Source organism: Convolutriloba macropyga, chromosome 15 (assembly GCF_964194025.1).
Source record: "Convolutriloba macropyga chromosome 15, txConMacr16.3, whole genome shotgun sequence".
NCBI lineage: Eukaryota > Metazoa > Xenacoelomorpha > Acoela > Convolutidae > Convolutriloba > Convolutriloba macropyga.
The window spans coordinates 16998817-17021591 of record NC_134482.1 but is presented as its reverse complement, the minus strand read 5'-3'; the positions used below and the strand labels follow the sequence as shown (position 1 = coordinate 17021591).

At 36.6% G+C, this 22775-nt stretch overlaps 1 protein-coding gene across 7 annotated transcripts in view; it reads left to right on the top strand.

Annotated features, from left to right (window-relative positions):
- The window catches only part of LOC142354699 (CLIP-associating protein 2-like), a 214256-nt gene that overhangs the window by 121471 nt on the left and 70010 nt on the right, over positions 1–22775 (top strand). For 3 of the 7 annotated variants that reach the window (XM_075407068.1, XM_075407064.1, XM_075407063.1), the window contains 5 exons: positions 12786–12851; positions 15302–15595; positions 16061–16262; positions 19588–19742; positions 20476–20710. In XM_075407068.1, the coding sequence (XP_075263183.1) occupies positions 12786–12851; positions 15302–15595; positions 16061–16262; positions 19588–19742; positions 20476–20710 (952 nt within the window). Of the gene's footprint in view, positions 1–12785; positions 12852–13429; positions 13451–15301; positions 15596–16060; positions 16263–19587; positions 19743–20475; positions 20711–22775 lie in introns of all 7 variants that reach the window. The other 4 variants (XM_075407069.1, XM_075407066.1, XM_075407070.1 and 1 more) reach the window with 2 other exon arrangements.

The window sequence follows — 22775 nt, the reverse complement described above, 5'->3', positions numbered from 1 at the left end:
TATTTAGAATCTAACTGACACAGCACACCGGATTTGAACACTTTGAAAATTAAATATTCTGTCAATTTTTTTCTTTATCTGTTGCAATCCCGATGTGCGTCAACGGCGGCTATTTTCCAGCAATCTGCCGGCTTTGTTTAATTTTTGGTCACGCGACTTATCTCACTCTCAAAAATGACTTCCTCACTTCTGATGTTTTATTCACTTTAATTCAAAGAGATAAGGTCAATTGAGTGCGTTTCACTCTAATTGAAGGGTATTTTGAGGTCAGCTATTAGAAGCCGCAATATAATAAACAGATTCCTAATCAAGATATAAGTTCTCAAGATTTTAAAAAAAAGTTTCTTTGGACTGTTTCTGTTGTTACCTTTTTGAACTGCAGATCTACGAAGCTATTGCGGCTAATTTCTGGCAATCTGCCAGCTATGTTGCGTCTTCTGAAGTTGACTAGCGTTTTAGTTTTCTTCTCGATGCATATATGTTTTGTTCATACATTGATTTTGCCCTTTCACTGATTTTTTGTGGTCTTATCTGCGTGACGGCCTATTTTAAATTAACTGGACATTTTACGCTCAATTTCGTCATAACTTGTTGATAAATAAATTAGCTCACTCTAAAATGGCCACTTAACATTACTTCAAACCGTTTACAGATTTATAAATGTTTCCCATATAATGAAAGCCAATAATAAAGCAGGAAGTCCAGAATTAAATGACCATTTTGATTTTGAAAAATTATAAAAGTTACTAGTTTTTATATAGATATGTTGCATCAGCAACTCAATTCGTATTTTACTTCAATTTATTGCAGTTTTGTGCAATTTTTGTTTAATCAATTTGTTGTCTACTGCTTTGACGTCTCATGTTGGTTTTATCACGCTGGTTTTCTTTTGCGTGAGCTAAACTGATCTCATTCTTAATTTGAGCGCCTAACTTAGTTGGCGGCATTCTTGTACTACAAGTCAAGTCAAAAGCGCGGCCAGAAACGGGTCTCATTTTCCACCTTGGTGGACGCCGCTTTGGCATCTGAAAAACTTTGGTAGGGGCCACGGCTTGTCTCAAAACTGTAAACTATATACAAATTAAAAATTGAAGGAAGTCAAGAATGACTTCCGATACTTTCCGATTTTTGATTTAAAAGTCACAGTTCGAGTTGAGAATGTCACAACCTTTAAGCTATGATTGCGGGAACATAATGCTATATAAACCGACTGATTTGTAACAAATCTTGCCGCCAATTGAAACATTAATACTTCTCTCTCACACATCAATACACAACTTATCAGGTTACTGTGCCCAGCCAAACGCACAGCTGCACACAAAAATTTTTCTGCAAGGCGGTCAAACAAAAACAGAGACAAAACAGCAAAAGGACAAGACACTGCCAAGGAGAGTCCAAACAGAGAGCAAAAAGAGAGATCAAAGCCAAAAAGAGAGAGCAAAGAGTCCGAAAAGAGTAGCTAGCAAGGATCAGCAGGGTAAAGTTCCAGACCCTAGTTTTGAAGGAGTCTGTTTGAGTGCCGGCAAAGTGCCAAACCAAGATTGAAAACATTAATTGTTCTAAATTTGTAAAAAGCTACTTTCCTAAAAGGTAGCTTATTGGTTGTGACGCGCGTGCATTTCCGGATACCGTTCGGACATTTTTTTTTGAAAAAGCGCAACCTAATCGAACACCGTTCAATTTTTGAAAGTGTTGATTTGCTGAACATCGTTCAGATTTTGATTTTAAAACATTGTAATAAACCTGTAGAGCAGCGCAAAACTTAAACACTCTACAAATATGGTTGAACTTGATTGAAAAATGATAATAACTTTGGAGAAATAATCATGCTAATAAGGGGCGATACATGTAGAGACTGCCCCTGAGTCTGTGAAGTTATTGCAACCTGGGTTCCGCTAAGGAAACACCCGACCTAGAGGATCCTTTTACAGTCGAACCTTGTAAGGACGTGGCCTGGCCGTTTCTCAGTGACCAGTAATGACGTAGACAAGAGGGTAGTGTGTGCGTGTAGGGCCTTTTGTTTGCCGACCTTTTAATCCTAGTTCTCCAAAGAGTTGGTTTTTGTATGAAAGTAACGAGTGAAAAAGTGTTGAATTGATAAATTGATTAGAGAGACTAATTTTTGCTTTGAATTGATAGACTGGTTAGACAAGAGATGAGTGATAAGAACGAACGTGTCCGATTCAGCGGGAAAGAAGAAGGTTTTTTGTACTTTTCGGAGCAATTTGAAGCCCGCATTTTTGTCCTTAAGTTGTACAAGTTACTTGATGGTAGTAGTACATTTGAAGATTATGTCCCATCAACACGCCCTAACGCTTCACGAGCCGAAAAAGACGCAGCTATAGATAAAGGGAGAGAAATTTTTAAAGAAAAACAAATGCAAATTTGGTATGAGCTTGTTTCGGCGTTGGACAAGCAGTCAGTTCTTTATCTTAGGCCATATAAAGGAGATGGGGCTCAATCATGGGATGTGTTAGCTAAGAGATTCCGTAGCTTTGAGAGACCTAGATTGCAAAAATGAGTCAGCGAACTCACTAGCCTTGTTAAAAGAGACAACGAAAGTCTAATCGAGTGCATAACAAGAGCAGAGGAACTACAATATAACCTTAACCAAGTCAACGAGGGTTTGAGTGAAAAAATGTTTACATCAATTCTACTGAAAGTCTGCCGAACGAATTTGATAATTTTGTCACACTTGTTGAGTACGGTAGTGAGGATAAGTCACTTGGATGAGTTGAAGCGAGATCTGATCAACTTCGGCACTGAGCGAAGAATAGAGAGTGATAGGAAAAACGCAAGTGAAAGTGTCTTCCTAACAAAGCAGAAGAGGTGCCATAACTGTAATAAGATAGGTCATATTGCAAAATTCTGTCGCTCAACTAATAACCGCAAGCCTCATAACCCGCAGCCTAATACCAGCAAAGTAATTCAATGCTACAATTGCAATAAGTTTGGACACATAGCTACAGAGTGTTTGAATAAAAAGTTTGAGAGTCATGCCAGGCGAAGCGTTAGAAATGAGAAACAGAATTTAGTAAAAGATGAAGAATACTTCAGTTTCTTTTTATGCCCAGTTGATGATGAGGGAGTAGGACTAGTGGTAGATTCGGGGGCAACAAGTCACATGATAAACAACAGGGAAATGTTTATCGATATCGATGATAGTTTCTCGGGCAAAGTACAGAACGCAAACAAAACAGAGTCTGAGATTTGTGGCCGAGGTACAGTTGCATTTTTAGTTAAGGATAGTAATCAGGTTAATAGAAAAATTATCTTAGAGAACGCCTTGTTTATACCTGAAAACTCACACAGTCTAGTGTCAATTAGTAAACTTAGAGAAGCAGGAGCTGAAGTTTTGATAGGACTAGAACTAAGCATAATTGACAAAAGCGGAGTTGAGTACCCATTTAGGCAGGAGAAAAGTTTGTTCATTTGGGACTTTAGTGAGATTGATAAAACTTGCAGGGAAAACTGCCTACTGTCCAGTAGCCTAAAAATGTGGCACAAAAGATTGGGTCATAACAATTTTACGGACCTTAGCAAACTAGTTGAACACGTTGAAGGAATGCGTATAAGCGACAGTGCGGTAGATGTATGTGAGATTTGCGAGTTGAATAAAGCTAAGAAACAACCAATAGCAAAAGATTGCACAACAAGAGCACAAGCAGTGTTGGACATCGTGAACACAGACATCTTAGGGCCCATTACCCCCGAGGCTGTAGATGGCCACAAGTACGCGATAGGTTTTGTTGATAGCTTCAGTAGATATTGTAGGGTTTACTTTATGAAGTCAAGGGACGAGACTCTAGAGAAATTTCAACAATTTTGTGCAGATGTAGGCCAACCTTTAACTTTAGTATCAGATGGTGCAAAAGAGTATATATCTAGCGACTTTAAAAAGTTTGCCCGGCTAAAAGGAATCAGGCTTGAGAATTCTGCGGCGTACACGCCCCAACAAAATGGTAAAATTGAAAAACTTTGGGACGTCACTTTAGGAACCGCTAGATGTTTAGGAGATCAGGCTTCTTTAGAGAAAAAGTATTGGACTTATTCGCTCAACATGGCGTTCTATTTGAAAAATTTTTGCTATCATTCGGCAATAAAGAAAACCCCTCCCGAAGCCATGTATGGTGAGAAACCAAATCTTAGTTTCATGAAAGTGTTCGGTTGTGTTGCTTACCCTTTCATAGAGAAACAGTTCAGAAACAAAATAGACAGAAAAGCGAAGAAGGGAATTTTCTTAGGTCATGCACTCGATAGTAGATCTTTTCTGATAGGAATAGAAAACGATCGCGGTGAGCTTAAGATTCAAAAAACAAGGAATGCAAGGTTCGACGAGAACAACTATTACTTCGGAGTGAATGAACGGGTAAATCTAGAACATGAGGTAAACAAAGAGATGAGTGAAATAGTTTTTTTAAGTGAAATTGTTGATCAAAATTTGTTACCTAAAAACGCAAAAGAGGTTTTCAAGAAGGGCAACTGGAGAAAGGCTATGCAGGACGAATATAACTCACTGAGGGAAAATAAAGTTTGGGATCTAGTTGAGGATAATGGAGCAAAAGTAGTGGGTAGTAGATGGCATTTTGGAGTTAAATATGGTCCGACGAGGGAGATAAGTAGATTCAAAGCAAGGTTCGTGGCCAAAGGTTACAGTCAAGTCTTAGGGAAGGATTTTCATGAGACATACTCACCAACAACTAGGTTGTCAACAATTCGTTTAATTGTGAGCTTTTCTGTTCAAAAAGGGTCGAAAATAAGACAAATGGATATAGAAACGGCATATCTTAATGCACCTATGGCTGAAGAAATTTACATAAAACAACCAGGAGGTTTTGAGCAATTAGACAACAAAGGAAAACCTCTTATTTGTTTAATGAAGAAAAGTCTTTACGGTCTTAAGCAGTCAGGAAGGAGTTGGTATCTTACATTTAGGAACTTTTTGGTAGCTAAAGGTTTTGAATCTTCGGTTCATGATAATTGTTTGTTCATAAAGAAAAGTGAAAGACAACTTCAAGGCGCAGTTTGTTTTTGGGTAGATGATATAATAAGCTGTGAATTTCAGGAAAACTTCTCGGCTTGGTTTGAGAATGAGCTGTCTGAGGATTTCAAAATAAGTGATTGTAGGGATCTTTGTTGGTTTCTTGGAATGAAAATTGTGACAAAGGAAAATTCAATTGAAATCAACCAAGAACAGTATATTGAAAAGCTGTTAGAGAGATTTGGACTAGAAAATTGCAAATCAGTAGAGACACCACTTGCAGAAATAAAACTAACAAAAGAAGACTGCCCTCAGGAGGGGAGTGAAGAGCAAGAGCGCATGAAAAAGTTTGATTATAGAAATTTAGTGGGTTGCTTGAATTATTTAGCTTGCTCAAGTAGACCAGACATTGCTTTTGTAGCAAATTTCTTAAGTTCTTTTGTTGAGAACCCAGGGGAAAAGCACTGGAAAGCCGGAAAAAGAGTTTTGAGATACCTCAAGGGTTCTAAGTCAAAGAGTTTAGTTTTTATGAGGGGAGACAAGTTAACCTTAGAGTGTTTCTCTGATGCCGATTGGGCGGGAAATTTAGACCATAGGAAAAGCACTTCAGGATATTGTTTCAAAATTAGTAGTACCTCAGCCGTTGTCAGCTGGTCAACAAAGGTTCAAAGGTGTGTTGCTACATCAACGGCAGAAGCCGAAATGAATTCCTTAGTAGAGGCAACAAAGGAGGCCATTCACTTGAGAGATCTGCTTCAGGACTTAAGCGTTGAGGTGCAAAAACTTGTTGAGTTTTTTGTTGACAACCAGGCATGCATAACGCTCAGCAAGCAGTCCACTCACTATGGAAAAACAAAACACTTTGCACTTAAACTTCATTTCATAAGGGAGCTTGTAGAAAGGGGAGAGCTAGAATTGAAATACTTGCAAACTGACCTCATGATCGCAGATGTCCTCACCAAGGGGTTAGGGAAAACAAAACACGCTAGGTTTTGCGCGGCTCTCTTAGGTGACACCCAACCCGGAAGGAGGGGTGAAGGAAGTCAAGAATGACTTCCGATATTTTCCGATTTTTGATTTAAAAGTCACAGTTCGAGTTGAGAATGTCACAACCTTTAAGCTATGATTGCGGGAACATAATGCTATATAAACCGACTGATTTGTAACAAATCTTGCCGCCAATTGAAACATTGATTAATACTTCTCTCTCTCACATCAATACACAACTTATCTACAAGTCTTGTACTACAAGTCAAGTCAAAAGCGCGGCCAGAAACTGGTCTCATTTTCCACCTTGGTGGACGCTGCTTTGGCATCTGAAAAACTTTGGTAGGGGCCACGGCTCGTCTAAAAACTGTAAACTATATACAAATTAAAAATTAAAACAGGTTCTCAAAAAATGTTCAGCAAATTTTCCTACTTTTTTCTCCTTCGGCCGGAGTGGGAGCCAAAGTCCCTTGATGGGCTTTTGGGCAGTTTTTATGTTTAATTTTGCCCAGGTTTTGATATTATTGGCTCTCGTTTCTGTGTTGGTTTTTATTTAGTTTCTAGAAAGTACAATTTTGACCTATTTTTATTGAAATTTCTACTTTCCACTTTCCAATTTTTCCACTTTCCATCCTAGGGAACTTTCTGCCGTCAAAAATTATAAGGATTGACTATGGGTGTTTTGTGCCAAAACTGACAGAATCAGAAAAAAAAATCAAATCTCAAAAAAATGGTTCAAAATTTTTACCGTTTTTCTAACTCAATTTTTGAACCCAAATGCTCATGCTCTAGCAATATTCTGTTATTGTCAACGACCTGCAATTAGTCCTACGACCTGAATTTCTTCCTGTACTTGAAAAAGGACGTGTTTTAAAAAGTGTTTTTGAAGACATTTGAAAGAAAATGTTGAAATTTTGAACCCTAAAATCGTAATTTTTGAAATTTTTCTTAGTTCAAAATATGAAAGTTTTCGAATTTTTTTTATCTCAAAAACTGTTGCCAGCTGTATCCCAGGCCGAATACAGTCAATTTAATTTATCTTCGATTCTAAAAGGAGCAAAAAGATCAAAACCAAAATTTTCAAATTGACTACTTTCTAAAATTTGTTTTGCTCGCAAAAGAGTCACTCAGGGCATTTATGTGGGGACTGCACCAAATCATAAACTTATCAAAGATTGAGAACTGGTCGCATACTTGAGAGAGAAAGTTTCTTAAAATTTGTTTCCTAAATCTAAATAATGAACCTAATGGCAGCGCCCGAAGGGCGCTACCATCTTCCCTCACTTTTTCACTTATGAAACAAACCATAAGGAATACCGCCAACGCGAAATAAGTTTATGGCATAACAGCTGACCGCGCGGGACAAACTTTTGACTAGATACTCGGTACTGCTCTAAAATAAGCTCTAACACCTAGTTTAAAGCGCCTTAGTGACATTATTAAACTCACTCCTCGGATAAATAAGGCGCAGTTACCAGCTCCTGATGCTGATAGCAATTTGACTGACCATAGTCGTTTCAAGTATCCTTTAAGTAGTAAAATCCTTTCAGTTGATTTAACTGTTTTGTTTGATGCTAATGCTTTTCTTAGTCTTTTAACATTTTTTCCTCTTATCAGCACTTTGTCAAATTAGTACTTCATTTACTAGGATGTCATAAATACTAGTCGAAAACTGAAAAAGTTGAGCCCTATATCTTGCTTTGTTTTCAAAATCTCTCCTGCTGTTTTTTATTTTGTCAATATTATTGTCGCAGCCTGTGGCGTCACGCTTACTTCAAATTATGTTTTGTTCATTCCTTCACGATATCTATATTAAGTGTTTTTTTTTGTGAATGATTTCTTGGTCTCGCATCAGTACCTTCACTCTAAAAATTACAGTAAAAATATACTTCTGAATCAGAGTTAAGACAGCCATTTTTTTATGGTTGCTCAAGTTGTCAGAGTACTACTACTTTTCGACTTTCTTGTCTTTTCAAATACCTGTTTTGTAAGTTTGGGCATTAAGGTTTATTAGACATTATCAGGTTTATTTAGTTTCACTGTATTTTTTGTTTTGATTCAAATGTAGCATTTCGCTAACTTGGTATCATATTGGTTTAAACATTTTTGAAAATAAATTTCATTGTTGTTTGTTGTCTTCGCTTTGCTTAGGTTTTTTTTACAAACAAGAAATAGATTGTTCTGCTGTTATTTTGTTATTCAGCTCGCTCTGACAAAAACTCATCAAAATAATAAATAGGATAAGCCGTGGGGAAATTAAAAAGTGGGATGCAATTTTTCGTGTTCCTTTTGTGGTGTACAAATGCAGAATATATTGAAATTGTGGGGAATGAATTAATATGAGACTTACAAGGTTTTTTTTTAGATTTTAAGATTTGTGGTGTCCAGCTTCTCAGGTTCTTTACGGCTTTGTAGGGTTTTGGGCAATTTATTCGTTGCGCTGGTCAGTGATAGTTCTGTTGAAAACTTTTTGAAGTATATGTATACCTAGATTATGAGAACTCAAAAACGTAAACTGTGAATTGTTCTGACTTTTTCTGATTTTTTAGACAACTTATTTCAAACATTTTCTCCTTTCAGCTTTTGCATGTGCCTTTGTGTATCGTCTACTACTGTAGTCGTAGTTTGAGTTGTTGACACCATTTGAAATTTTTGCTCAATTTCTTTGACGTTCAGCCAATTTTTTCGTAGTTGCCTAAATGGTATTCTAGGTTTTCCGCCTCAAAACGGTTGTTTTTTGAATCTGAATCTGAAATTAATTTTAATGCTTCCTTCTTAGCATTTTTGCAAATGGTAATATAGTTTAGAAGGCCGATTTTATTGACATTGTGAATCAAAAGATTTTCTTCAGCTGACATCTTCTGGGTCTTGAGGTTTTTTGCATGATTATTACCACACATCTTAAGAACACGGAAACTTATTTGAGAAATACGTGGAAAGTTTTGCATACTTTTTTTCTAGTATTACGATATGAAATTCGAGTAATGCTGTTAATTGGTACGTAAGAAAAGATGCCAAAGTTTTCGTTCCGTTATAAATTGTTAAAACGCTTTGTTTTCTCTTTTTGGAGCGAGTTTCTTTGCTATATTTTCTGACTAGTTTTTATCACATTGCATTGTTCACTTCCCCACTCAAACTGATTTTTGTTTTTATTAATTGCTCTCAAACGAAGCTTGTAGCAATTCTATTAGTGAAAAACGGGATAAAAAGGGAACGCCCGGAGGGTATTAAGATCTCTTTGAGCCTCACTAGATTCTAAGTATGTGTTTCACCAAAACTGCTTTGGAGACATAAATTCATGGTGTAAAGGGCGGTTCCAGAGTTTGACCCCTCCCACATCCCCCCGTTTGGCACCCTCTACACAATGCCAGCGTGCTTGACCCCCTGCCGTGCTCATCTGATGCACTTAATTAAGCTAAAGCTAGCTTCCCTAAGCAGTAGCTAGTTACTGACGAAGTCACCTGATCGTCAGTCGCTTTAGAGCAATTCGCCCGACGTTAGTCGGTTATGTTCTTAAGGGTCAGAGCAATACCGTCTTGAAGGTCACTCTTTTAACGTGATGTAGAAGATTTGTACGTTTGTACCTGAAATGAAGTTGTTAATCGCGCTCAAACAAAGTTTGTCGCAATTATTTTAGTCTGGTGGTCTTTTTATGCAATTTGACTTTTCGTCCGCAAAAAACAGGTTCAATCTTTTAAATATTGCCACTTTTTATTAAAAATAATTCGAGAAATTATGAGTTTTTTGCTCAAGATTTTATGAGAGTTTATAGACAAGTGTTCAACTGGCCATCAGGCTGGTTCTCCGGTGTTCTGTTGATTGTTAATTCTGCAGTTTTGTACTTCAAATGGTATTGGGCCATCATAAATATTTACTGATCTTTGGGCAATTTTGTACGTTTCCTGATGTTGGTTGATTACATATACAACTAGACGAAAAAACGGTCCAATTACGGCGGCATTGAGAACAATTTAAATATCAATGAACTTATAGCAATTAAAGGATATTTAGTATTAAGGAAATCATCACGTAACTATGAAGGACTAAATAGGGGCATGACACTGAGAAGCTGGACAAAATTGATAACTTAATCATTTGCAACTCAGGTCCGTGTTTAATATTTTAACTACGGTTCATTATATGTTGACTTACTACAGAATTGAAGTAACTTTTAAAAATGGCAAATAACCGTCGTCAAATTCCTTCTAGCGCTCGAGCTGATTTATGACGTTCTATTTCTTTTGACATTTTAAAACGTCAAAAGAAATAGAACGTCGTGAATCAGCTCAAGCGCTAGAAGGAATTTGACGACGGTTGTTTGCCATTTTTAAGAGTTGCTTCAATTCTGTAGTAAGTCAATATATAATGAACCGTTGTTAATATATTAAACACGGACCTTAGTTGCAAATGATTAAGTTATCATTTTTGTCCAGCTTCTCAGTAAGATACGGGCAATTTACGGGGAAGAGCCGGAAATCTTATCGGGAAATTTACCGAGAATTTCAAGATGTGCCATGATAGAGCGCATTCAAAATTTGAATCCGGGTCTTCATCAAGTCTGGGATAAAGTTATCGAAATGAAGTTGTTCCTATATTTAATAGCTTTGTTCGGAGGCAAGCTTTGCTTTTTTGTGTAATGGTCAGTTCTGAGGTTTTCAAATTTTGGGAGGGTTTAAGTAGCTATCCTCTTATATTTTTTTAACCTTTTTTATTCATTTTTAATAGCCGCCCTCATCTTCTCAGCCGGCTATTATAGCGCTCCTATTTTTTTACAATTCAAAGAATTTGAATTGTATTGGGGCGCTGTCTTTTTACAATTCAAAGAATTTGAATTGTATTGGGGCGCTGTCTTTTTTTTTAAGATCTGTTCACACATTTTCATGATTTTTAAAGTCAAATTGGAGTAGTGATTTTGGTCACGCCGAAACAGGAAATGGAGCGAAAAAGCGAGTGGTTTTGCGGCGTGAAATTTTTTCGCTCTAAATTTAAAGTAGAGTGAGAAAACGGTGTTTGAACAAAAATTCGCTTTCTCGCTAGTGGTTTTTTGTTCACATGCGGCAATTTCACTTTGTTTTTTACTGTTTTTTCGATTTTTTGGATCGGATTTTTTTCTAAATGGTTTTTCCAATCCATTCATAGTCCGTTCTAGGTCTAGTTTTCTCTTTAGTCAATGAAAATTCTTTGAATTGTACGTCAGGACTTGTCCTGCTATGTTTTTTTTTAAGATCTGTTCACACATTTTCATGATTTTTGAAGTCAAATTGGAGTAGTGATTTTGGTCACGCCGAAACAGGAAATGGAGCGAAAAAGCGAGTGGTTATGCGGCGTGAAATTTTTTCGCTCTAATTTTAAAGTAGAGTGAGAATACGGTGTTTGAACAAAAATTCGCTCTATCGGTAGTGGTTTTTTGTTCACATGCGGCAATTTCACTTTGATTTTTTCTGTTTTTTCGATTTTTTGGATCGGACTTTTTTCTAAATGATTTTTCCAATCCATTAATAGTCCGTTCTAGGTCTAGTTTTCTCTTTAGTCAATAAAAATTCTTTGAATTGTACGTCAGGACTTGTCCTGCTATGTTTTTTTTTTTCGTCGAATAAAAGAATGTTTCGCTTTACCTCATTTTGCCGCCTTTTCAACATTTTGCGTGAAATCTTTTTGACTTCTCTAGGCTAGTTTCTCTCTTCTCTCATTCTGCTAAAAGTGATTTTGAACATCAGTTGCTCAGCAAAGCAACTCAAAATGAACAGAGTTAGTACAAAAATGGAAGTCAAAAATATAAACGGGATAAACCCATAAAGCCCAATTTTAGATGCCCGTTATTTGAACGTCGTTCCTATAAGTCTTAATTACCATCTCTAATGCTTATTGGTATTGATATTAACCCTGTAGCCTCTCTCTAAGAAACAGAAGTATGTTCAACTACGAAATGCCATCAAAATAAATCGGACTTAAAAAATGTTTTTGTACAAAAATCTTTTTTTTTTTGCAATATCTTCTATTATTTCAATCCCAATCATGCTTATTGGAATCAACGGCGGCTATTTTCCGGCAATCTGCCGGGTATTTTTCGTTTTTGTGTTGCAACTTACGGAGTTTAGACTTCATTTAACTAATTTACGCCATATGTAATAAATGCTGGACCTCTCTAAAATTGCTACATATAAGTTTTCAGAGCTTTTTAAACGACAATCATTTCTGATAATCAGTTTATGAATCGATGACACTGCTATGATCTCACGCACTGCTCCAAATGCTTGTCTGTTTATCTTTTTAACAACTGCTGCCGATGATTGAGTTTGGTGTCATTTTAACTTGTTAATATTCTAATCTGTTAAACGTTTAATAATTTTTAGTGAATTTAGCTGAAACTATTCAGATGCAACATTGAGTTCGGTTGAATTTTTAATGCCGCAATTATGTGATCCTTTTCTATACAACTATACTTTGCAGATCACAACTCAGAACCTAAATTAGGCACGGTATATAAATTAAATAGAGACCGATGTTTTGATTTATTTTTGCCCATAAACCCAAGCGACCATTCTTGACTGCGTAAGATCTTGATATTGATCATATTAGATCTTGATTGCCAAACTTTTGATTACATCAGACTACCTGGATTTCTGGATTAAAAGATACCTAGATGGAGATTCTGGATTTCTTCCCAATCAGGTGATCTTATCGAATGATGTCAACATACCTCGATTCTGATCGGAACTGCTTTTTAAAGAACAGATTTCATCACCTGTTATATCATGAAATTGCTTTGAAATATGCTTAAGAATGAGAAGTTATATTCGTGGTTTTGGTGTTTCAGTTAAGAGAACAATTGGTCCAGGGGACAGAAGCAAAATAAGGCCATCCAGAACAGCACAGTCACAGCGTAAGTAGAATCAATTTAAGCAAATTTAAGTAAATTTAAGGAAAGTATGTAACGAGATTTCAATTTGACTCCTTACAAAAATTGTACATGAAGCAATACAAATAATTGCCAAAATGGTATAACTCGGCGCAAAAATTGGTAATGTCTACAAAGAATTATAAAAATAATACAATTATTTTCACAAATTTTGACAAAAATTGATTTTCGATCTTTCAGAAACCGCGTATTGGTTTTGAAGTATGACTCTTTTCTACATCAGTACAAACTGTGCTTGTGAGACATTCGAATTAGTCAAAACCTGTCGTAATTTAAGTTATTTTTGGCAACTACTTTGATTCTTTAAGAATATAAATGAATTGATCTTCTGGTTAATAGCCTTTGACCTAGTTAATCGTTTAAGTTAAGACCTAAACCAACCTAATGAATAATTGATAATTGATACTTAATGATAGGGATAAGTGACTCTTTAATAATTGATGTATCGGAGTTTTTTTAAAATTTTTGGCTGTATTTTGAATAAGTTAAAATTTTTGATAAGTTAAAAAAGTTGATAAAAATTAGATTTGTCATTTATAAAGGTTGCAGATCAGAATCACCATGTAAGTGTTAGCAATCTTTCGTTGAGAAAGAATTTTATTCTATAACACTGATTTTAATGATCTGTAATCTATATATCTATAATATCTGACCTTTTAATCTATTATTCTGATATAATATTCTGTAATTTTGATATAATAATCTATAATATATGACGTTTTAATCTATAATTCTGATTTTATACTTTATCAGAATTTCAATTTTTAATTTATCTTTCCGGTCTGTTATAAGCTATGAAATGCTTGTATTTTGAAGCCTCATTGATGAGACTGAAGCTCGCCATTTCGAATGGTCAGTCGTATTTTATTGAGATGTGAGTTTTAAATTGACGTTATTGCATTTGATGTCAAGCTATTCATTTGATGGCCAAATTGTTCTGCAGCTATTTGGTTTAAAAGGCAAAGCTGCGCGAAACAAGTTTTTTTTTGCTGTCGGTCGTCAATCAGGGTAAGGAAAAAGGCGTTGTTTTTTAGCTAGGGGGACGGTATTAACTCGAAAATGCTAAAAAGATTTTTGAAAAATAGATGTATGGTTTCTTAGTAGTCATACAAGGATCGTACTAGGAATTTTTTTATTGGAAAAAAAATTTAGTTGACAATTAACTTGGTTAACATAACGGTGGTTATCAATACAACAGATCAACAGTTTATGAATCTCATTTCATCAGCGTTTTTATTTTTCCACATGTAAAATGTTTTTTTTATTTTCCCCTTTTTGGTCAGGTAAGAATAAAAATAGTGTCAAGGAACTTAATGTTTTTTCCGATCTTTGATGTTTCTTCCTCTCTACCTCAGCCTTTTGGCTTTTTTAAAATTTCCTCGCGTTATTGAACGTGAAGTGAGCACGAGTCCCCTCCTGTTGGATGGCATTGCTTAAGAAAAGACTGCCGTCTCATTGGGTGAGTTCAATAATGATTCTGGACGTGTTTCTAACTCATCAATATATTGATTCAGCTCAACACAAGCGTCTAGGAATAGTTATCTTCACATTGCGTCCCACGTAATCGAGTCGCTAATTATCAGCCAAGTTCAATTAATTGCTGCGTTCAACTACGGAGCTCGCGACAACAGCATAGTAGCGGATCCTCGTATAACGTCAGCTAGGAAATACATTATGATTTGTATGACATCATATATGATCCTTGTGTGACTTCTAAGAAGAGGTGACCGAGTGTGTACATCCACAAAACCATCTACCAAATCGACTGAATGAAGTTTGGGACGAAAGGGTTTTAGAAGAGTAGTCTGGATAAGATCAAAATAAATAAGTTGCTTTGAATTAATTTTAAACGCAAACATAACTTCCATACTTGGCTGAAAACTTGTTGGTCACCATTACGTCAAACAATTTGCGGATCTTTTCCGTTTGTGCCCCTCCAGCTTAGTGGGCGCATATTATTTGCACCCCCAGACGCACGTGCCATATTTTTACATAGTGATTTACTATGTAATGGCACGTGCTCTATAATTGGGGGGCGCATAACGTACTGAGGTAGGAGGGGGGTCTTTGCTTTCAATTGATATGATATATTGATATGAATTGTGATTATTTCTGCATAATGATACTCTAATGTAAGTCATAGTGTATGTTCAAGCAATTCTAAGAAAAGTATTTGGCTTTTTCAAAATCTGTTTATATTGGCTCATTCTCTCGTAAATGTCTCCTAGATTTTAAATGCCCAATTACAATAAAAGTTTCATCAGAGGGTCTAAATTATTACATGTTTACAAACTAAAGATCAGCGAAATTAAATTACTCAGCTTCCTGCTATATTTATGGCTTAATTTTTTTTAACCCTAAGCTTATTTGATATTTTAGCATAACCGTTTAATGATTGTTTTTATTGTGGTCAGGAAAAATTCACTCGGACAGTGAACATAATGTAGACGGAATTCTCTACATGTTATCCAAGTTAAACCCCTCGACCGAAACGGGTTTGTCCGAAACCGAGTTCGAGAACCTTCTGAACTCAGACGTTGGTGCGAGTGCGGACAATTTAGCCTCGGCCACTTCGCCGAGTTCGGACTTCGTTAAAAAGCGCACGAGTAAAAAGCCGCCCATCGCGGGCAGAATGTCACAATCGAGATCGGACGGGTCGATTTCGACACAACCAACCAAATTGCAACCTGTACAGTCGGGTTCTAAAGGTCCTGAAGAAGAGTTACTTCACGTAGTATTATTGTGAAATTTCGTGAATCGAATCAGTTTTCACGTTTCCTTGAGGTCAATCACATACATGTTTATGTTGGGTTTCCTTGTGCCTTAACTTTTCCTTAATCTACATATTGTGGGTTTGTACACATTAATCCGTAATTAGACATTTTCCTATTCTGTTCAGTTCCATATCCGGTAGATTTTTATGTTGACAGCGGCAAAAAGTAACGTTGCAATATTTGTACTCTACCCCATTCGAGCTAATTTTGAAAGTTAACTAATTTTGAAACTTGAAATTAATGTTTTAAATAGACAGAAGTTGTAGCTCAACTTTACCAGTAATTAATTTTTCTCTACAATCACAAAAATGTTGCTAGCCGTTTTGAGAAATGAATTTAAGTATGAATTTAATTTTTGAGATGAATTAATCCACTAATCATCTGAAAAAAAATTTATAGCGGCCAGTCGATCCGGAAGTCGAGGGACGTCACCCCAGACTGCCCGGTTGAACATAATGACGAGTCCAACAGTTGTGAGCTCCTCTGTGACGTCACCACGTGCGTCAGTTACAACTGGAATTCCTGCTCCCTCTCCTGCAAGTCATCACAGGACTCAGTTACAAGAGCCGACGTCTCTCTCCTACACACCAAACGCTCAAAGGTACTTTCATAATTTTTATAGCCATTATAATAGCCTGTCTCGAAACTTTTAATGCAAGGATCTATCGTTACTTCCCGTATTTGAAAAAGTTCGGTCGAGGGGAAAAAAATCAAAATGTTAATTAATTGCTCTCAAACGAAGTTTTTAGCAATTATATTGGTCCTGTTGATCTTTGTTATGAATTTTTAATGGCCGCCCTCATCTTAAACGGCTATTATAGCGCTCCTATTTTTTTTACTTCGTCGAACTTTTTTTCGCTTTACCTATTTTGCCGCTTTTTCGACATTTTGCACGAAATCTTTTTGACTTCTCTAGGCTAGTTTCACTCTTCTGTTATTCTGCTCAAAGTCCTTTTAAACAGCAGCTGCTCAGCAAAGCCATTCAAAATGAAGAGAGTCAGTATTAAAAAATCAAAGTCAGAAATAGAAACGGGATAAAGCCATAAAGCCCATTTTTAGATGCCCGGTACTTGAACTTTGTTCTCATAAGTTTTCGTTACTATCTATAATGCTTATTGGTATTGATACTAGACCCTGAGAGACAGGAGTATGTTCAATTACGAAATGACATCAAAATAAATCGCACTTAAAATTTTTTTTATACAAAAATCAATTTTTGTTGATATTTTCTTTCAATCCCAATAGAGTTATGGGAATCAACGGCGGCTGCTTTCCGGCAATCTACCGGGTATGTTTTGGCTTAACCGGTTTTTTGTCTGACCCATTTGACTTTTGGTCCTCATAAACGGGATAAACTGGTAGCGCCCAGGGGGCATTAAATTCTCTGAGAGCCTTTCAGCTCACTAGTCTCCAAGTATGTACCCTCCCCCCAATCCACACCCTTGCACATCGTTCATCCTGTAAGGGCTTCGTGGAGCCAAAGACCTGTCCCCACTGTTGCCCCCCTCAGTGCACCCCCCTTGCGCTCACCCCACGCCCCTTCAATTAAGCTAACGCTAGCCTCACTAAACAGTTGCTAGCTACTGACGAAGCCAACCACTCGCCGGGCGTTTGAGAGCAATTCGTCAGACGCTATTTGGGTATGTTTGATTGCTCTCAAACGAAGTTTGTATCATTTAAATTAGTCCTGTCGGTGTTTTTATGCCTTTTTTGCTTGACCCATTTTTCGTCTGAAGCATATGACTTTTTGTCCTCAAAACGGATAAACAGGTAGCGTCCAGCGGGCGCTAAGTTCTCTTAGAGCCTTTCAGCTCACTAGTCTCCAAGTATGCATTTCACAAACTGTTTTTGAGAGGTTTACTTATGGTTTGAAGGGCGGTCCTTAAACGTTGACCTCCCGCCCCACTAAAAAAGCTCCCCCCATGTCAGCCTCGCAATGCCTATTCTGCACATCGTTCAGGCCGTAAGGGCCCCATCCAGCCAAAGATCACTTCACAACGGTGCCCCCAGCTGCGCTCGCCTCGCGCCCCCGGTCGTTTGAGAGAAATTCGCAAATGTTAGTCGAGGTCGGCTCTCAAACGAAGTTGAGTTTCATCATTCCTAGGTGTCAAGAAACCGCCTCTATGGTTTGATGATGGGTTACTGCATAGTTTCTAAAGGTAATGGAATGGTTTCAACATTTTAACGTTTCGATTTTTAGCATTTTTTTGCAAATCTGCTTTTTTTCAAATTGTTTTGAAATTTTGTCGTGTTTAAGGATTCTACAGCCTCAACAGCTAGACAACATAGGGTTTGATAATATGTTGGTGCTCAGTTTCTACGTGTTATTGAATGTGTTTCAATTTATAATATCAAAAATTTAATTAATGTTTTTTAAATGTTTTTAATTTTTTCAATTTTTGTCTGGCACCAGGGGCCCTGCGACCCCTCCAATGTTTGAAAATAAGGTATTGCATAGTTTCTAGCGTTAAAGGAATGGTGACCAATATTGTAGTGACTCCAGTTTGAGCAATTTTTTTGATAAAATTTAAGTTTTCAAATTTTCGGACAATTATTATCATTTTCCAAGTTTATGGATCTTTATCAGACAGTTTAACTATTTAACGCTTAAAATAGGGATACTTCGTAGTCTCTCGAAACAATCACATGGTTTTGAAGATATTAATATCTTGAATTTTAGCAAGATTTTGTTAAAATTTGCAATTGTTTTCAATGTTCGAAAATTTTTGTCCTTTTCCGAGTTTAACAATCTTTACCGGCCAACGAAACTTATGTCTCGTAGATGAGTTACGTGACAGAACTCCTGAGACAAAAAATGGTTTCGGAGATTTTTTACTGCAAAATCTGGAAATTTGGCTTTTAAATTTTGCACTTATCATTTTTTTTCTATTTAATTATTAACAAGGCTAGAAAACTAGAATTTGCCGAGTCGAATCCCATCGTGGAAATTATTCCTAGCTCTCTCTCTCACACACTATCTGTGGGCTGGGGTTTGTCTTCTCTTTCTCGTTCACGTTTTCTCTCTCTATCTCTCCTTCCTTAACTCTTTTTGTTGATGCCGCACTTCAGCTGCTGTAGTGGCGTGATGTCATCTATCATCCTCATTAACGCTGAATTATAGTAGAAATGTTTTTGTCATCAGTGACCTAACTAGCATTTTTAGGAAATCATTGTTAATTGCTCCCAAACACAGCTTGTAGCCTTTATATTAATTCTGTTTGTCTTTTTATGCAATTTTTCGCTGGACCAGTTTTTCTTCTGACCCATTTGATTTTTCGTCCTCAGAAACGGGATAAAGAGGTAGCAGCCAGTGGGCATCAAGTTCTCTTATATCCTCACTGGCCGCCAAGTATGCGGTTCACAGAAACTGTTTTGGAGACTTAAACTTATGGTGTGAAGGGCGGTTCTTAGAAATTGATCCCACACCTCTACCCACCGCTCCCACATCAGTCCCCTCCAATCCACTGTTGCACCCCCGCTTACATGCAGCCGCGCTGCGCTCACTTTACGCCGCTTCAATTAAGCTAAAGCTAGCCTCAATACACCGTGACTAGCTACTGACGAAGCCAACCGCTCGCCTTTCGCTTGAGAGCAATTCGCCCGACGTTAGTCGGTTATGTTAATAGTTTTGATTCTGGCGATGATTTGAGTTCTTTTTTAGAACGCTTATTAACGTTTCTCCTTGCTATGTTGTATAATACTATGACGAGTTTGATGAAGTGTTCCAATTTCGTAGTGGGCTATGCTGTCCTATTTATTTTTTGCGTAAATTTTTTTACCAAAGAATTCTCATTCGAAAGAATATGCTCTACTTGACCTTATACATAATCATAAAAATAAATTGTTTCAGAACAGATAATCAACAATATAAAGGGTATTTACTTCAATTATAGAGACCTATTACCTTGTTTGTTGGGTTGTTTCAGATCACAACATTCAAAGATAGGCTCCAGTCCCTCTTCGGGATTGGGCACTTCTCTCTCCTCCTACAACAAACGCAGTGCCATCCGGAGTCTCAACACCTCCAGAGATCACAGTCCAGCCAGCTCCATTGGAGGAACCAGATCAACAAATAGATCATGTACGCATGCCAACATTTTCAAATACTTCAACTCGATGTTTTTGCAGCTAAAGATTTTTTAAAATCCATTCTGCCCTCTATTTCCCCGGCACCTGAACGGGCACCTATTTTATAAACCCTCTAAGCAGGCGTCGTTTTAACACAGTTATAAGTGCCGTACAAAATCATTTGCTTGCATTGAAAGTCATCAATGGAGCGTTATCATAAACACCGTTTTTAAGGCGAAAATAGTGAAGCATTGATAAATGTTATTTATCTGCTGTCTTTTGTTGAACGTGTTAATCAGATGCAGTCGAGTTGGTTCCACGTGAATATATTAGTTGAGCAGTTTATAGTCGTTGTTTTACTATAAAACTGGGTTAAAACAAAAATATCGTCCACGCAAGTACAATAAAGGAGACGCTGTTATAGTGCATTTAAAGGTTCTTGGTTTTCAACGCAATCCTGTAATTTGTTGCCTTTAATTTTTCCTATCTTTTCTGTTAGCAAAACTTACAATCAAGACCTCATATCAATTGCAATTTATAATGTATTCCAGTGCACCAGAGAAACAAAAATATGGTCATTTCTAAGAGATCTAGTGATTTCGGGCCCCAGCAGAGCGCTGTCCATGGCCATGCCTCTCATCCGCTGTGGGATTTAATCCAAAAACCGGATATAAATTGGGGCTATAGGCCGGGCGCAGGCGGTGATAATCCAATTTTTCTCAGCAGTGCTTGGTTTCTCATTTTAGCAATTGGTTCTTCTGGTAGCCATTACAGTCAACAGCGCTCATTACAACTGACCCCACAAAGTGCGAGTAGGTTCCAGAAGATTCAACATGAGAGGCAACACCAGTTGCACCAGCCACAGTCCATGAGGATGCTAGTGGACAATCCGGAGGCTGTCAAGTTTGTGGAGCATGCACTCATGTCAACCAATCATGGATCTACAAGTCCCTATTCTGTGGGAGCTCAAAGGCGCCCGAGGTAACTGTATCAATTTTGGATTTTGATTGGTTGAAGATTGTAATTTTAGTTAATAGTCATTGTCACTCTTAGTCGGTTTGTTCCCTTCAGTTGTTGTGCTCGCGTTACTGGAATATCATTAGTTTACTGCATCATATTTGTTGCCATTGAAAACCCAATTGTTGTTTGCACGTTCAAAATCTTCCCTAAAAGAATATTAATAGCCGCGAAGCGATAGCTGAGGCTATTATTGGTCTTCTCCTGTTTTTATTTTTTTAATAGCCGCCCTCATCTTCTCAGCCGGCTATTATAGCGCTCCTATTTTTTTTTACAATTCAAAGAATTTGAATTGTATTGGTGCGCTGTGTTTTTTTTTTTTAAGATGTGTTCACACATTTTTCAATGACTTTGATCTTTCAAAACGGGATAAACAGGTAAAGCCCAGCGGGCATTAAGTTTCATTAGAGGCCCAAAGTGGGCGTTAGTAGTCCTTCATGTGCATATAGTGGTGCAGCAGCTGGTATGGCCTTAATTTAAGGTTAAAAGGTCATTTTTAGGAGTTTTTCGGCTCAAAATGGTGCAAATTTTTATGTTATTTGTGATTTTTTTGAGATTTTTGTTTGATTAGTCTTAGGTTAAAGTTTTTAAAAGTTGTTGAAGGCCTTTTGCCAGACAAAATTGCTGGTTATGGTCATTTTATGAGCTATATGTTGTGGTACTACAAACACAAACACACAAAATGATACTAATTTTTTGCAATTTTTTTCAGGTTTTTCTGAAAATTTTTGTCATGTTTTGAGTTTTTTTAGCGCTAGGTGTCACGAAACCTTCTCTAGGGTTTAATTAAGGGTTTTATGATAGATTACTGCACATTTTCTAGTGGTAATGGATTGGTTTTCAACTTTTTGACTTCAAGAATTTTAACATTTTTTGACAAAAGTTTCAATTTTTTCATGTTTTTTGACATATTTATTGTCATCATTCAAGTTGTTTGAGTCCCAGGGGCAAGAAAACCTCATTAGGGGTTGGATAATAAGTTACTGAAAAATTTTTAGCTGCCATGGAATAGGTTTCAACTTTTGAATATCACAATTTTTAGCAATTTTTTAGAACAATTTCGCATTTTTTTTAAGGTTTTGAAAATTTTCATCATTTTTTCAGTTTTTCCAGTTTCAGAGACCAAGCAATCTCCTTTGAGTTTCGTTTATAGGGCACTGCATAGTTTCTAGTAACAATGGAATAATTTTTAACTTTAAAATGTCTCGAATTTTAGCATTTATTTTATATGATCTGCAATTTTTTTTAATGTTTACTAAAGTTTTTGTCAGTTTTTGATATTCGTCCATTCTCAAGCGCAAGAAAACTTATTCCACGTTCTGATAAAAAGTTACTGCATGGTTTTTAATTTCAATGGATTTGTTTTCAACAATTTAACGTTTCGACTTTTAGAAGTTTTTTGATAGAATTTGCAATTTTTTCGAGTTTTTTAAAAAAATATTTGTATTTTATTTTTTTTTCTTGCCTCAGTAGCCAGGTAACCGTATCCAGGGTTTGACAGTATGTTATTAAATAGTTGGCAGAGGGCAATTGAATGACTTTCAACATTTTAATAGAACGAATTTCTTTTTGAAGTTTGAATTTTTTTCTAAAAGTTTTTGCCTATCGATCTATGAGCCAATGAGTTTTTTAAAGCTTGGAATTGGGCTACTGGATAGCCTCGAGAGACACAGAAAAGATTCTGAAGATATTTATATCAGGATTTTCAGCAACATTTCCTTATAAATTGCAATTGATTTCTTTTTTTTCTTAAATTTTTTGGTCATTTTCGAGTTAATCGGTCTTCAAGGGCCAATGAATACTTTTCAGGTCTTGCAGATATAATACTGGACCGTTTTCAGAATTAAAAATTAGTTTCGAACATATTTTTGTAATAGATGTTTTTAAAGGGAAAAATTTTTGCCTTAGGTTTAAAAGCTTCAAGAGTTTTAGCAATGAGTTTGTTTTTGTTTAGTTTTGATTCTGTTAGTTTCTCAATTCTTTGATGATTTTTGTGTGCTGGCTGGCATTGTTCAATTGATCTGCTGGT